The 14,331-nt window shown below is 41.9% G+C and overlaps 1 protein-coding gene across 1 annotated transcript; it reads right to left on the bottom strand.

The window, feature by feature from the left end:
* Positions 1 to 922: 922 nt before the first annotated feature.
* LOC135989849 (cytochrome P450 1B1-like) lies at positions 923 to 4,465 on the bottom strand. Its single transcript, XM_065636913.1, is given in 7 exon segments — positions 923 to 1,024; positions 1,977 to 2,156; positions 2,386 to 2,678; positions 2,681 to 3,513; positions 3,604 to 3,847; positions 4,119 to 4,284; positions 4,361 to 4,465. Coding segments are annotated over 7 exon segments (1,923 nt in total).
* Positions 4,466 to 14,331: the final 9,866 nt, after the last annotated feature.

Genomic DNA, 14,331 nt, shown 5'->3' with positions numbered 1-14,331 from the left:
GTTACCTGTGTTGCTCTCTTGCTTTTTATGCCAATACACATATGGGTGAAGAAAGCCGACAGGCGGGGAAGGTTTTCTGCGGTTCATCATTGCGCTTGTAGGCGCGGTGCCTGTGCCCGGCGCAACAGGAAACTTTGGGAAAGGAAGGGGCAAGGTTATTGTTATTTGCGGGTAGGTGATGTGCTCCCAGGGAAGTTTTTAAATCGAGGTGGGTGGTCGGTTGTGACGGGGTGTGATTGTTCTGCCGAAAGGCTCCGGGAGCAAGGGGCTTGCAGCTGCATTTAGTGTCGGTTCTGGGTGCTTTACACTGTCTGGGTTTTAGCTCATTTTATTTCAAATTACTTTGTAGAGAGTGAACGATAATACTGACCGTGCTTCAGCCTTCCTCAAAATTGGCTCGGTTTGGGATTTCAAACACCGCAGTTGTACCAAGGAGTACGTGAAGGGGGCAGCGAGGTTCAGGGAGCGATTTGGGTGGTTTTAAATGAATATTTGCATATTAGCACGTGGCAGGCCTAACATCCCCATCCTTGGGAGAGGGACACGGGGTGACCAGCGTGGAAGGAGCCTCGGGGACGGCGTCCTGGGCACCGCTCGGCTCCTCTGCGGGTGATGTCCCTGTCACCTCTGTCCTTCCGTCTCCTCGAGGTGGGACGGTGGCATCGCCCGGTGCACCAGGTCACAGGGAGCTGGGGTTTGCCCAAGGAGAGGAGCCCGCGGCAGAGGAGGAGCCGGAGCAGCAGGAAAGTCCTCGCCTCGGCCCGAGGTGACACTGGGGACACCCGCTCAGGGCCGGACAGGTACGCACCCTAGGATTGGGTGTAAATCTCTGACTCTTGGGCCACAAGAAGTTTCTGAGCGACTTCTAAAAGGGACGTTTTGCGATGCTGGAGCGTTAACGTGGTGATGGGGGCGCGGTGGCTCAGAACATGGGTGGGAAAGCGGCTTGAAGGGACGTGGACACCTCGGAGAGGTCGGTGCTGACCCTGCGCTTGGGACAGGGCGGCCTGGGCAGGAAGGGGGACTGAGAAGCAGAGAAATGCAGTGACGGAGCTGGTCTCCGAGAAAAGGAGCACACCAGGGCCTGAGCACCTCTCCCTTGTGCTGGGAAACCTCTGACTCAGGGTTGGAATCGCGATGTCCCCATCGCTTCCCCTGGACGGGACAGTCGTCGCTGCTGAACCCGGGTCTCTGGCTCACTGACTCTGGTCATCCCTTGGAAATCCGCCGGCAAACGGTGACCTGCAGGAACCTGCTTTGCTTTGGGAGAACCTGGCCCGGGAGGGCTGCAGGACAGAGGGTTGCTGGCTGGGTTTTACCGCGGTTCCGCCTGCTACAGGGTGATGTGAAGGAGCAGCTGCTGGTTTATTCGGAGTTGTTTAGCATAAGCCGACCGCAAAGTCTCCTAAATATTGCAATCAATAAACTGTTGGGTTTTCTTCAGCAGAAAACACTGATAGAATTAAAAGTTCCATAGGCTGACTTGGCTGATGTTTGAGTATTGCATGCAAAGCACATAGTAAAGTCAGAGAAAAAGCTTAACTTAGAGAAGTGTTTGCATGGTGAAGGGAAATTGAGGTTGAAACTGGAGGGAGTAAGGTTGAACACGGCTCCTGCTTGCTGCAGGCCTGCCGCGCATCTGGTCCTGACGTACCGGCAGCCATGGTCGTGTCGGGCACGAAAGCACCATCCCAGCCACTGCAGTAGCCGGAGAGTCAGTTCTGTCCATTAGATGGATTGAACTCCTGCTTTCTGCAGAGTGAAAATCTGAGAAGGGCTCAAGACCTTGGTGAAGATGATACAGGATTGTTCTCTGTCTCTGGAGGGTCCCATAACAAAAATCCACTTCTTATGTACTGGCCTGATGTCAGCCTGGGTGCGATGTGGAAGTTAAAGACCTTTCGGATCAGGTTTTATTAATTAAGTTGTTTATGAGAAGCAGAAAGGCTGTGATCTGTCCGGGCTGGGTCGCTTACGTGCCTGCAGTGGATTGTTCTGAAGGCCAGGTTAATGACGGGCGGATTGCTTTGCTGCCTAGTTCTGCAGCCAGGTCTCTCGTGTGGCTTTTGTTTGATACCAGGGAGCGTATCCCAGCGTTCTGGGGGCCGAAAGCCGTGGCAGGAGCAGCGCGACACCTGCGTGCGACTCGGCTCTCGCTGCCGGCGAGGAGCGGGAATGGCTTTGGACTCGGGACTGTAAACACCCGGCGCGTTTCCCAGCATCCCGCTGCCGTGGTAAAAAAAAAAATCATATTTCCTGGCAGCGTGTCTCCTTCAACATGAGAAATGAGGTGGTCAAAGGATTGCAAAATCCTCCGAGTAAGTGCTGGGAGCAGATTCCTCCCCTGCCACGCAAGGACGAGCTGCGGCCGGACGCTTTGCTCACCGACACGTCGTCCGTGGTGGCGTGCGGGATGGTGATGGGCACGAAGCTGCTGTAGCGCAGCGTCTCGTAGGTGACGGCTTCCAGGAGGGGCAGCCGGGGCCACGCCTCGGCCCCGGGCAACCGCGAGCGTCCCACCACCCGGCCCAGCTCGGCCTGCAGGTCCTGCTGGAGCTGCGGGTGCTGCAGCAGCAGGAGGACCCAGGAGAGCGCCGTGGACGTGGCGTCCTGCCCCGCGCCGAGGATGTCGGCCATGGCCCCCTCCACGTCCTCGGGTCCCGCCCCGCGCGGGGGCCGTCACCGCGCTCCACGGCCGCGATCGTCACATCGCGGAGGGCGCGGGGGGCGAAGGTCTGGCGGTGCTCGGCCACCCTGGCGCACACGAAGCCGTGCAGCTCCCGGTTGAGGGCTCGGAAGTCGCGGAAGACGCGGCGCACGGGGTTGGGGAAGCGCAGGCGCCAGGGCAGCACGTCCGCCACGCTGCCCGCCCCCACCGCCTGCCCGAAGCGCTCGTTGCGGCCCAGCAGCCCCGCGAACTCGCCGTGGCCGCGGCCGGAGCAGAGGGCGCGCAGGACGTTGGCGTTGGCCACCAGCGGGAGCGGGGAGGGCTCGAAGCAGCCGCCCCCCCGGCTGCGCCGCAGGAACAGCCGCACCAGCTCCCCGGCCTCGGCCGCCACGTGCCGCTCCAGCTGGGCCGCGGCGCAGCGGGCGCGCAGGGCGGCGTGTGCCAGGTGCCGGCCAGCCCGCCGCCGCGCCGAGTGGCCCCCGAAGGCCACGCCGTGCCCCCCGGACACCTGCCCGAAGGACGGGAAGTTGGGGCGGCCGGCGAAGCGGGTGCCTGAGCCCAGCAGCGCCCGCCGGATCGCCGCTGAGCACCGCCACGCGCCGCTGCCCCAGCGCAGCTGGAACACGGGGCCGTAGCGACGCGCCAGCCCCCCGAACACCAAGTGGGGCAGGCGGCCCAGCTGCAGCGCGTTGCCAACCACGGGCCAGGCAAAGGGGCCCGGGGGGATCTGCTTCCCCAAAACCCCCGCCTTGGTGCCGGGGCGGCGGGTCCCGGCCAGCAGCAGCAGCAGCGCCAGCAGCAGCAGCAACGCCAGCAGCAGCAGCAGTAACGCCAGCAGCAGCAGCAGCAGCAACGCCAGCAGCAGCAGCAGCAGCAATGCCAGCAGTAGCAGCAGCAACGCCAGCAGCAGCAACGCCAGCAGCAGCAGCAGTAACGCCAGCAGCAGCAGCAGCAGCAACGCCAGCAGCAGCAGCAGTAACGCCAGCAGCAGCAGCAGCGCCGCCCCGTCGGGGCTCCCGCCGGCGCCCACGGCCGCTCTGGCCGGGCCGCTGCCCGGAGCCGCTTTCCCGGCGCTTTCCCATCGCCGCCCCCGCGGGGCCGCCCCGTCCCTCCCCGGAGCCGCGGGGGCCGGGGGCAGCGGGACCCGCGGGCCGGGCAGAGCCGCGGGGGTAAAGGGGGCTGGAAAAGGGAGTTTCGAAAAAGGGTGCTGGGCTTTTTTTCCCGGCTGCGTGCTCCCCTGAGGGATGTGGAGAAGCTACTCAGCAGCCAGACTTTATCACACGGGGAAAATTTGTATAATGACCGATTCTCCCGCCAACCCCGGACCTGCCACCCTCCCCAAACCACCCAGGGCAGCAAAGGGGGTGATGCTCAACGTCCCGTCTCCCCACAGCTCCTTCCCCTGCAGAGGGGCCTCCAGCACTCGTGGGGTTTGAGAGCCCGGCCCCACGCTGCAGCTTTTTGGTGGAACTGGGGCTCCGAGCAGGTTTTTGGGGCTCCGAGCAGGTTTTTGCAGCTCCGGCGCTGGATGTCGACCGATCCCGACCAGCCCTCGGTCCTGAACGTCGCCTGGTCCTGAGCGTCACCCGGCTGGTGTCAGACGTGAGGCCGCGGCCCTGCCGGGACACGGGGACACGTGTCGGGTTCACTGCGTTGCCCAAAATCTCTCGCTCCCTTTTCCCCTGGTCCCACCTGCCGGCTGCCGCCAAACCGCTGCAGAGAAGCGCTCGGGAGGTGACAAAGAGGGTGTTTTTTATCAGGAGAGGTTGCGTTTTTCTCGTGCGTCCCCCCTCCCATGTGGACGCTGAGGGTCCTGCTGAGCCAAACGGGAGCAGACGCGGTGCCGCAGGGATTTCTGTCCTTGCCGTCACGGCGGGGACGTGTCCCCTTCCTGCCCAGCATCCCCCTGCCCCCCGGGGGTCTGCGGTGGGAGCAGCATCCCCGGCATGCCCTCATCGCTCCGGGCACGTGGGGTGGAGCGGAGCCGGGAGCTGGCGATGCCCCTGAGACAAAAAAAAGGGATGTTGGTGTTGGTAGGAATGAAAAAAGAGCGCGCAGCGTGTGCGTGGGCTGGTAACACGGCCGGCCGTAACGTGCATGTGGTTGTTGGTGGTGGGTCAGAAATGTCGCTCTTCCCTTCGCTCGAGCAAGCGGGGCTGAGGAGGAGCTTTCTGAGGTTTGGTGCCAATGGGGGTGATGGATGGAGAACAAAAACCTCTGTGCTGAGCGGAGCCGGCGGGCGATGCCGCCCGGGCTGCTGCTGGCAGAGCCTTTGGGCACCGACGCTGGACTGAGCCGCAGCGTTTGTTGTTCCAGGCGAGAATTTTGTAATTGCCACGTTTTCCTGTGAAGCCTGTGGGTCCTGCGGGTTGTGTGAGGGCTCAGTGCTGGGGAGCAGACGTTTTCCTGCGGATCCCGGGAGCAGCAGCACCAGAACACGTTGGGTTGGGCGCGGGCTCCATGGGGCGTCCCGGGGACGGGGTGACGAGGGGACCAGGACCGGCGCCGGCCCCGCAGCTTCTCTCGGGACGCGGCTCAGCCGCGGAGCTCACGTCGGTTTTACACGTTATAACGTTACAGCCGTCGTTACGTCTGCTATCGCGTCTCATTTTTCAGGAATTAAACTTCCCATCGCGTCAGGTTTCCGCTGGACAGGGGGAGCTCGGTGCCAACCGTAATGGAAAAACCTTTTTTCCAGGACAAAACCAGCATTTATTGCCTGACAGTTACAGGCTTGCGGAACAATAATGCAGTTAAGCTGCAAGTTTTGGGTTCATATAACATGCAGTTTTATTTTCCAGCATCCAGCACTGCAGGGGTCAGCCCGGCGTTCCCGCCGCTGTTTCCTTTAACTAAAAACGCTGGAGTTGGCGATTTTGCAGCATCTGGCGGCTGCGGGGGCTCGGCTGAGCGTGGTGGATCTGGCGCTGAAAAGGCTTCGCCTTCAAGGTGTGTTGGGCAAAAGAAAATTGTGGGCAAAAGGAAATTATTTCTGCACGAAGAAGGTGGAATGGGGAATTTGCTCGGCCATTTCCCAGGCTGGTCACCCCAAAACTGGTGTCTTGGGGTTGGTTGTTGCTCCCACCCGGCTCTTTGGCACATGTATGTAAATCCAGACACATATAAGCCCAGAAATATATGCCTAAATAGAAATCTATAAATGCAGACATATATAAACAGATAAATTTAAATTGTTAAAAATCTGTGGGTGCTGGGGGGGGGGTGCTGCGGGGAGGCACCAGGGAACTGACCTGTTGTGCCCTTTGCTGGGGGATGTTCCTCCGTTCGACTCTGAAATTCAATCAAACGAGCTCGGAGGTGGTTTATTGGTTTATTTTGATTGTGTTTTGTTTTACCTCCAGTGAGTCCGGACCCGGAGCGGGTTGAGGAAATGTGCAGGGAAAACGGGAGGAAACTCTCCGCTCCAGCAAAGCTGAACCCAAGAAGGAAAACAGGGATCGAAAAAAAAGATGGACATGGAATGAAAATGTTCTTCACTGGGAATGGCCCGTGGGGTGATGAGAGAGAGAATAAGGATAATAATCTCATTAATTATTAATAGATAATAATAATGACCTAAAATAGTATTGATTTTTTAAAATGTTTTAAGATATTTATTTAATTTTATTTATGTAATTTTTTTAAAGGTTAGAATTGTCAATGGACATGAGAGCTCATAAGTGTTTTCCAAAGGGACCCAACTGACAAAAGTCGTCACAAATAACCAAGAGTCCCATAAATATATTTGAAATTCTTATTCCAGCTTAGTCAGGAAGTTCTTTTTGAGAAAACCGGGGATGCGAGCGACAGCATTAAGTCCTCGTTCCTTTTTCCAGCAGGACCGGTGACGGGCAGCGCGCGGGGCTGCGGCTGAAACCGACGGCAGCGGGATGTCGCTGCAGCCGCTGGGGACGTCCCGGGGCTTTCTCCAGAGTAAGCTGGGTTTGTATTTGACGTTTTTATTCACTCTAAATTTCCTTGGAAAAGTTCCTGGGAAAGGACTTGGGCAGAAGTCACGCTGGTCCTCGCACCCAAATGTTTCACCTCCTTCCCTGCCCGGGGGTGTCCAGGAGAAATTAATGAATTGTGGAGTTTTTGGAGCCGTCCCTGAGATCAGGGGATGCTGGAGGGACCGGGTGCCGTTGCTTTTGCAGCAGAAACCCTGCTTCTCCTCGGTCGCAGTGCCCTGCCTGCACACCAGTGCATCAGGATTTGTGCAAACGTCATTTTCAGAATCAGGGTTTTTTCATTAACACAGAAAGCTGCTGTGCCCGGTGCGAGAGGCGCTGGAGTTCAGACCAGCCAAGGTCGCGCTCCGCAGACCCGCAGCTCTGCCTCAGGGACAGATACACAGAAAAACAAGCGCAGGAGAGCGTTAGGAAACGAGTCAAAGAGACAGAACCCCAAACCGACCCCAGCCCCTTGGGGGGTGGCCCCTACAAACCACAAACATGGACGCAGACAAGCGAAAAGCCTAAACCCAGGGTTCTTGGAATTAAAAACACATTGGGAAAAACAAATCTGCGGTAACCCCTCGTTTCCTCTCCCTGATCGGCTCACACGGGATCTGCGCCGGTGGGAAACTGGGGGATTTTCATCCTGCGCGGTGAGAAAGAGTAAAAGTGAAATATAAACCGGGGAAAACACCCCAAGGCGGCCAGCGAGGGGCTGGGGGTGCAGAGCGGCCCCCCGTGCTGATCCCGCAAGAGCCCTTAACTGAAATCATTCCTTTGACTGAAATCACTCCTTTAACTAACTCTTGTTGTTTGGGTTGTTGCTGTTGTGGTTTGGTTGGTTTGGTTGGTTGGTTTTTGCCAGGAGGGGGCAATAAAATCCAGAAGTGGCTCTGAGCACTTTTTTGAGGGTCTCCTCTCCAAACTCTTGCTGCTCTAATTCTCGTGCTGCTCGAATGTTTGTCTTCCCTGGGTTACACCCATCCCGGCGCTTTCTGCAGCTGCCACTGCGCTTTCTTTACTGGTTTTCAAATTTATTTCAAAACAAAGGCAGCGATTGCTTGATGGCCGGTGTCCTGCTGCGCGGGGCGCTCGGGCTGGCTGGGAAACACGGCAGAGAGCTGGGGGCGCGGGGAGCTTTCTCAGTTGGTTTTTGTGTGTGGTTTTTGTTGGCTGGTTCTTTTTTTAATTTATTTTTTAATTTTTAAAAATTTTTTATTGTATTTGTTTGATTTTTGGAGGGGTTTGGTTGGTCGGTTTGTTTTGGTTGATTGGTTGGTTATTTTGTTCTGGTTTGGTTTGGTTTGGTGGGGTTGGGTTTGGTTTGGTTTTGGCTGGTGGGTTGTTTGGGTTGGTTTTTTTTGGTGTGTGGTTTCTTTGGTTGGTTGGCTGGCTCTTTTTTTTTCTTTTTTGGGTTTTGTTTGGTTTGGTGGTGGTTTTTTTGGTTTGGTTTGTTTTGGTGTTGGTTGTTCGGTTTTTGTTTTGTTGGTTTGTTTGGGGGCTGGTTTGCTTGTTTGTAGGGGGGCGTCTTTGTGTGTATTTTTGTATTTTTTCCCCTCATCACTTACCCCGCGCTTTGCCAGCCTTGGGCTGCATTCACTGCTCTGCTGCCCCACTGTAAACCTCTGCGGTTAACTGGTGTCGATTCACTAAGTGAAGGCGGGCGGGACTAATTAGCGTGCCCCAGGGTGCGGTGGGAGCCAAGGGCTGCGCAAGCCCGCCCGGCGTGGGAAATCCCGAGTCTGAGGGGCCAAACTGGGCATCCCGGGGCGCGAGCGGGCGGCCCGCGCGCGGGGTGGCCGGCGGAGGGTCCTCGGCGGGGACGCGGTTGGTGGCTCTGGGGGTGTCAGTGTCACCCCGACCCAGCGGGCTCGAGGACTCACCCGCATTTCAGAGCGGTTTCTCCTTTCCCTGGGGGTGCTGGGGGGGATTTACAGACAAGGCTGCTTTTTTCCGGCAGATTTAGGTGTTGTTTTTTTTTTTTTTTAAGTGTGTGCTGGAATATCAGAGATTAAGAGATCGTGTTTTATACCTAATATGGGCAAAGAAACAATTACAGTCGAGTTTTCTGACTTTCTTCTGCTTTCTTTCTGACTTTAGCTTCTGCTAACGAAAGCTAAAACTCAGGATACATTTAAGAAGCAGTAGGCTACGACTAGGTTAAAAAAATGGATGATTTTAAGTGAAATTTGAAGTCCTAAGGCTGATTTTCTGAGCAGGCGTGGAGATGAAGCAGCTGTGATTTCTCGCCGCAATCCGTTGGCGCTCAGCCCGCCGGCCCCGCCGGCCCTTCCCGCGCCGCGCGGGACGGTGAACGTGTCACACGCGCCCCCGGCGACGGCACCTTCGGCTCTGCTCTCAGCTCCTGCTCTTTATGCTGCAGCATTGTCTCCAGCTTCCCCTTCCACTCGTTTGAAGGCTCGGGGTTACAGTTATTAAAATGTCCTTCGTGTCTCGTATTTAATGGTTGGACAAACAAATGTCGAGTGTTGCCGGGTTATGCAGATATTTATTTTCTGCCTTTCCTGGGAAAAGACAGAACCCACAGAGTGAAGAACGATGTAACTCTCTCCCACAAAGAATTTATATTTTAATAAAATAAAATAAAAACCCCCCACAAAACCGAAATTAAAAAAAGATAAAAGATGATAAAAGATGATAAAATATGATAAAGATAAAATAAAGAATAAAATACAGAATAAAAAATGAAATAAAAGATAAAACAAAAAAAAGAATTAAAAAATGAAATAACAAATAAAAATGAAATAAAAATAAAAAATAGAAAAAAAAATGAAAAATGAAATAAGAAATAAGAAATAAGAAAAGGAAAAATGAAAAAAAGAAAAACAAAAAACGAAAAATGAAAAATAAAAAATGAAATAAAAACCAAAAAAAAGAAAAATGAAATGAAAATGAAAAATGAAAAAAGGAAAAATGAAATAAAAATGAAAAAGAAAAAGGAAAAATGAAATAAAAATGAAAATTAAAAATGAAATAAAAATGAAAAACGAAAAATGAAAAATGAAACAAAAACGAAAATGAAAAACGAAATATGTAAAACGAAAAAGGAAAAATGAAACAAAAACGAAAATGAAAAACGAAAAATGTAAAACGAAAAATGAAAAATGAAACAAAAACGAAAATGAAAAACGAAAAATGTAAAACGAAAAATGAAAAAGAAAAATGAAAAAATGAAAAATGAAATAAAAATGAAAAAGAAAAATGAAAAAAGGAAAAATGAAATAAAAATGAAAAAGAAAAATGAAAAAAGGAAAAATGAAATAAAAATGAAAAAGAAAAACGAAAAATGAAATAAAAATGAAAATTAAAAAAGAAATAAAAATGAAAATGAAAAACGAAAAATGTAAAACGAAAAATGAAAAATGAAATAAAAATGAAAATTAAAACCGAAAAATGTAAAACGAAAAATGAAAAATGAAACAAAAATTAAAAATAAAAAAAAGAAAAATGAAAAATGAAACTAAAATGAAAAATGAAAAATGAGAAAAAAGAAAAAGAAAAATGAAAAATAATGAAAAACGAAAAAGGAAAAATGAAATAAAAAATGAAAAATGAAAAATAATGAAAAATGAAAAATGAAAAACAAAAAATGAAATAAAAAGGAAAATAAAAAACGAAAAATGAAAAACGAAATACAAATGAAAATGAAAAATGAAAAATAATGAAAAATGAAAAATGAAAAACAAAAAATGAAATAAAAAGGAAAATAAAAAACGAAAAATGAAAAACGAAATACAAATGAAAATGAAAAATGAAAAATAATGAAAAACGAAAAAGGAAAAATGAAAATGAAAAATGAAAAATGAAAAATGAAAAATAATGAAAAATGAGAAATGAAAAATGAAAAATGAAAAACGAAATACAAATGAAAATGAAAAATTAAAAATAATGAAAAATGAAATAAAAAATGAAAAATGAAAAATCATGAAAAATGAAATAAAAATGAAAATGAAAAATAATGAAAAATGAAAATGAAAAATGAAATAAAAATGAAAATGAAAAAAAGAAAAATGAAAATCAAAAAATAAAATAAGAAAAAAAATGAAAAACGGAAAATAAAAAATGAAAATTAACAATGAAATAAAAAATGAAACATGAATAATGAAAAATGAAATAAAAATGAAAAATAAAATAAGAAAAATGAAAAATGAAAAACGAAAAATAAAAACTGAAAGCTGAAAAATAAGAGAAATGAAAACTGAAAAATAATGAAAAATGAAAAATGAAAAAAGAAAAATAAAAAACGAAATACAAATGAAAATGACAAATGAAAAATAATGAAAAATGAAAAATAATGATGAAAAGGAAAAATGAAAAATAAAATCAGAAAAATGAAAAACGAAAAATGAAAAATAAATAATGAAATAAAAATGAAAAAAGAAAAACGAAAAATAATGAAAAATGAAAAATAAAAAATAAAAAAAGTAAAACGAAAAATGAAAAATGAAATAAAAATGAAAAATGAAAAATGAAAAAAGAAAACTGAAAAATGCAAAATAAAAACATGAAAAATGTAAAATGAAAAATGAAAAATAATGAAATAAGAAAAATGAAAAATGAAAATAAAAAATGAAATTAAAAAATGAAAAATGAAAAATAATGGAAAACGAAAAATGAAATAAAAAATGAAAAAAGAAATATAAAGAATAAGAAATAAAAAACGAAAAATAATGAAAAATGAAAAACGAAAAACGAAAAATGAAATAAAAATGAAAACAAAAAATGAAAAATGAAATAAAACTGAAAATGAAAATCGAAAAGAGAAATAGAAAATGAAAAACAAAAATAAAAAATGAAATAAAATAAAAAATGAAAAATGAAAAATAATGAAAAACGAAAAAGGAAAAATGAAATAAAAAATGAAAAATGAAAAATAATGAAAAATGAAAACTGAAAAACAAAAAATGAAATAAAAACTGAAAAATGAAAAATAATGAAAAACGAAAAATGAAAAATAATGAAAAATGAAAAATGAGAAATGAAAAATGAAAAATGAAAAACGAAATACAAATGAAAATGAAAAATTAAAAATAATGAAAAATGAAAAACGAAATACAAATGAAAATGAAAAATTAAAAATAATGAAACATGAAAAATGAAAAATAAAATATGAAAAATGAAAAATAAAAAATGAAAAATGAAAAATCATGAAAAATGAAAAATGAAATAAAAATGAAAATGAAAAATAATGAAAAATGAAAATGAAAAATGAAAAATAATGAAAAATGAAAATGAAAAATGAAATAAAAATGAAAATGAAAAATAATGAAAAATGAAAATGAAAAATGAAATAAAAATGAAAATGAAAAATAATGAAAAATGAAAATGAAAAAATAAAATAAGAAAAACAAAAAATGAAAAACGGAAAATAAAAAATTGAAAATGAACAATGAAATAAAAAATGAAACATGAATAATGAAAAATGAAATAAAAATGAAAAATAAAATAAGAAAAATGAAAAACGAAAAATAAAAACTGAAAGCTGAAAAATAAGAGAAATGAAAACTGAAAAATAATGAAAAATGAAAACTGAAAAATGAAAAAAGAAAAATAAAAAATGAAATACAAATGAAAATGAAAAATGAATAATGAAAAATGAAAAAGAATGACGAAAAGGAAAAATGAAAAATAAAATCAGAAAAATGAAAAATGAAAAAAGAAAAATAAATAATGAAATAAAAATGAAAAAAGAAAAACGAAAAATAATGAAAAATGAAAAATAAAAAATAAAAAAAGTAAAACGAAAAATGAAAAATGAAATAAAAATGAAAACGAAAAACAAAAATGAAAAATGAAAAATGAAAAAATGAAAAATAATGAAATAAGAAAAATGAAAAATAAAAATAAAAAATGAAATTAAAAAATGAAAAATGAAAAATAATGGAAAACGAAAAATGAAATAAAAAATGAAAAAATAAATATAAAGAATAAGAAATAAAACCCAAAAAATAATGAAAAATGAAAAATGAAAAACGAAAAATGAAATAAAAATGAAAACAAAAAATGAAAAATGAAATAAAAATGAAAATGAAAAACGAAAAGAGAAATAGAAAATGAAAAACAAAAATAAAAAATGAAATAAAATAAAAAAAGAAAAATAATGAAAAATGAAAAATAATGAAAAAAGAAAAATAATGAAAAATAATGAAAAATGAAAAATAATGAAAAATGAAAAATGAAATAAGAAAAATAAAAAATATTTCATTTTCATTTTTCTTATTTTTCATTTTTCATTTTTCATTTTCATTTTTCTTATTTTTCATTTTTCATTTTTTTCATTTTTCATTTTTTCATTTTTCATTTTTTATTTCATTTTTCGTTTTTCTTTTTCATTTTTTCATTTTTATTTTTTATTTTTTGTTTTTCATTTTCATTTTTAGTTCATTTTTCATTTTTTGTTTTTCATTTTTCATTATTTTTCATGTTTCTTTTTTCATTTTTCATTATTTTTCGTTTTTCATTTTTCTTATTTCATTTTTCATTTTTCATTTTTCGTTATTTTTCATTATTCATTTTCATTTTTATTTCATTTATATTTTTCATTTATTTTCATTTTCTGTTTTTCATTTTTCTGATTTCATTTTTCATTTTTTATTTTTCGTTTTCCATTTTTCATCATTTTTCATTTTTCATTTTTCTTATTTTATTTTGCATTTTTCATTATTTTTCATTTTTCATTCTTTCTTTTTCATTTTTTATTTTTCATTTTTCATTTCTTATTCTATTTTTAATTTTTCATTTTTCACTATAATTTTATTTTTTATTTATTTCTTATTTTTATTTCACTTATTTTTCATTTTTTATTTTTCATTTTTCATTTTTCATTTTTTATTCCTTTTTTATTTTTATTTCAGTTTTTATTTTTTGTTTTTCTTTTTTCATTTTTCATTTTTATTTTTCTTATTTTTCATTTCTTATTTTATTTTTCATTTTTCATATTTCATTTTTCATTTTTCACTTTAATTTTATTTTTTATTTTTGTTTTTCGTTTTTCATTTTTATTTCATTTTTATTTTTCGTTTTTCATTTTTCGTTTTTCATTTTTTATTTTTTGTTTTTCATCTTTCATGATTTTTCATTTTTCTTTTTCGTTTCTCATTTTTCATTTTTGTTTTTTATTATTTATATTTTCTTTTTCATTTTTCATTTTAATTTTTATTTATATTTTTCATTATTCATTTTTCATTTTTAATTTTTATTTCATTTTTTGTTTTTCATTTTTCATTTTTATTATTTTCATTTTCGTTTTTGATTTTTACTTCATTTTTCGTTTTTCATTTTTCTTTTTTCTCATATTTCATTTTTCGTTTTTCATTTTTCATTATTTTTCATTTTTCATTTTTCATTATTTTTCATTTTTCATTTTTTATTTTTCATTTTTCATTTTTTATTCCTTTATTTTTATTTCAGTTTTTATTTTGTTTTTCTGTTTTCATTTTTCATTTTTATTTTTCTTATTTTTCATTTCTCATTTTATTTTTCATTTTTCATATTTCATTTTTCATTTTTCACTTTAATTTTATTTTTTATTTTTTGTTTTTCGTTTTTCATTTTTCATTTTTATTTCATTTTTATTTTTCGTTTTTCTTTTTTTGTTTTTCATTTTTTATTTTTATTTCATTTTTTATTTTTTCGTTTTTCATTTTTCATTTTTCATTTTCATTATTTTTCATTTCTCATTTTCATTTT

This window comes from Caloenas nicobarica, chromosome 5 (assembly GCF_036013445.1).
Source record: "Caloenas nicobarica isolate bCalNic1 chromosome 5, bCalNic1.hap1, whole genome shotgun sequence".
Lineage (NCBI taxonomy): Eukaryota > Metazoa > Chordata > Aves > Columbiformes > Columbidae > Caloenas > Caloenas nicobarica.
This window is presented reverse-complemented; position numbering and strand designations above follow the sequence as displayed.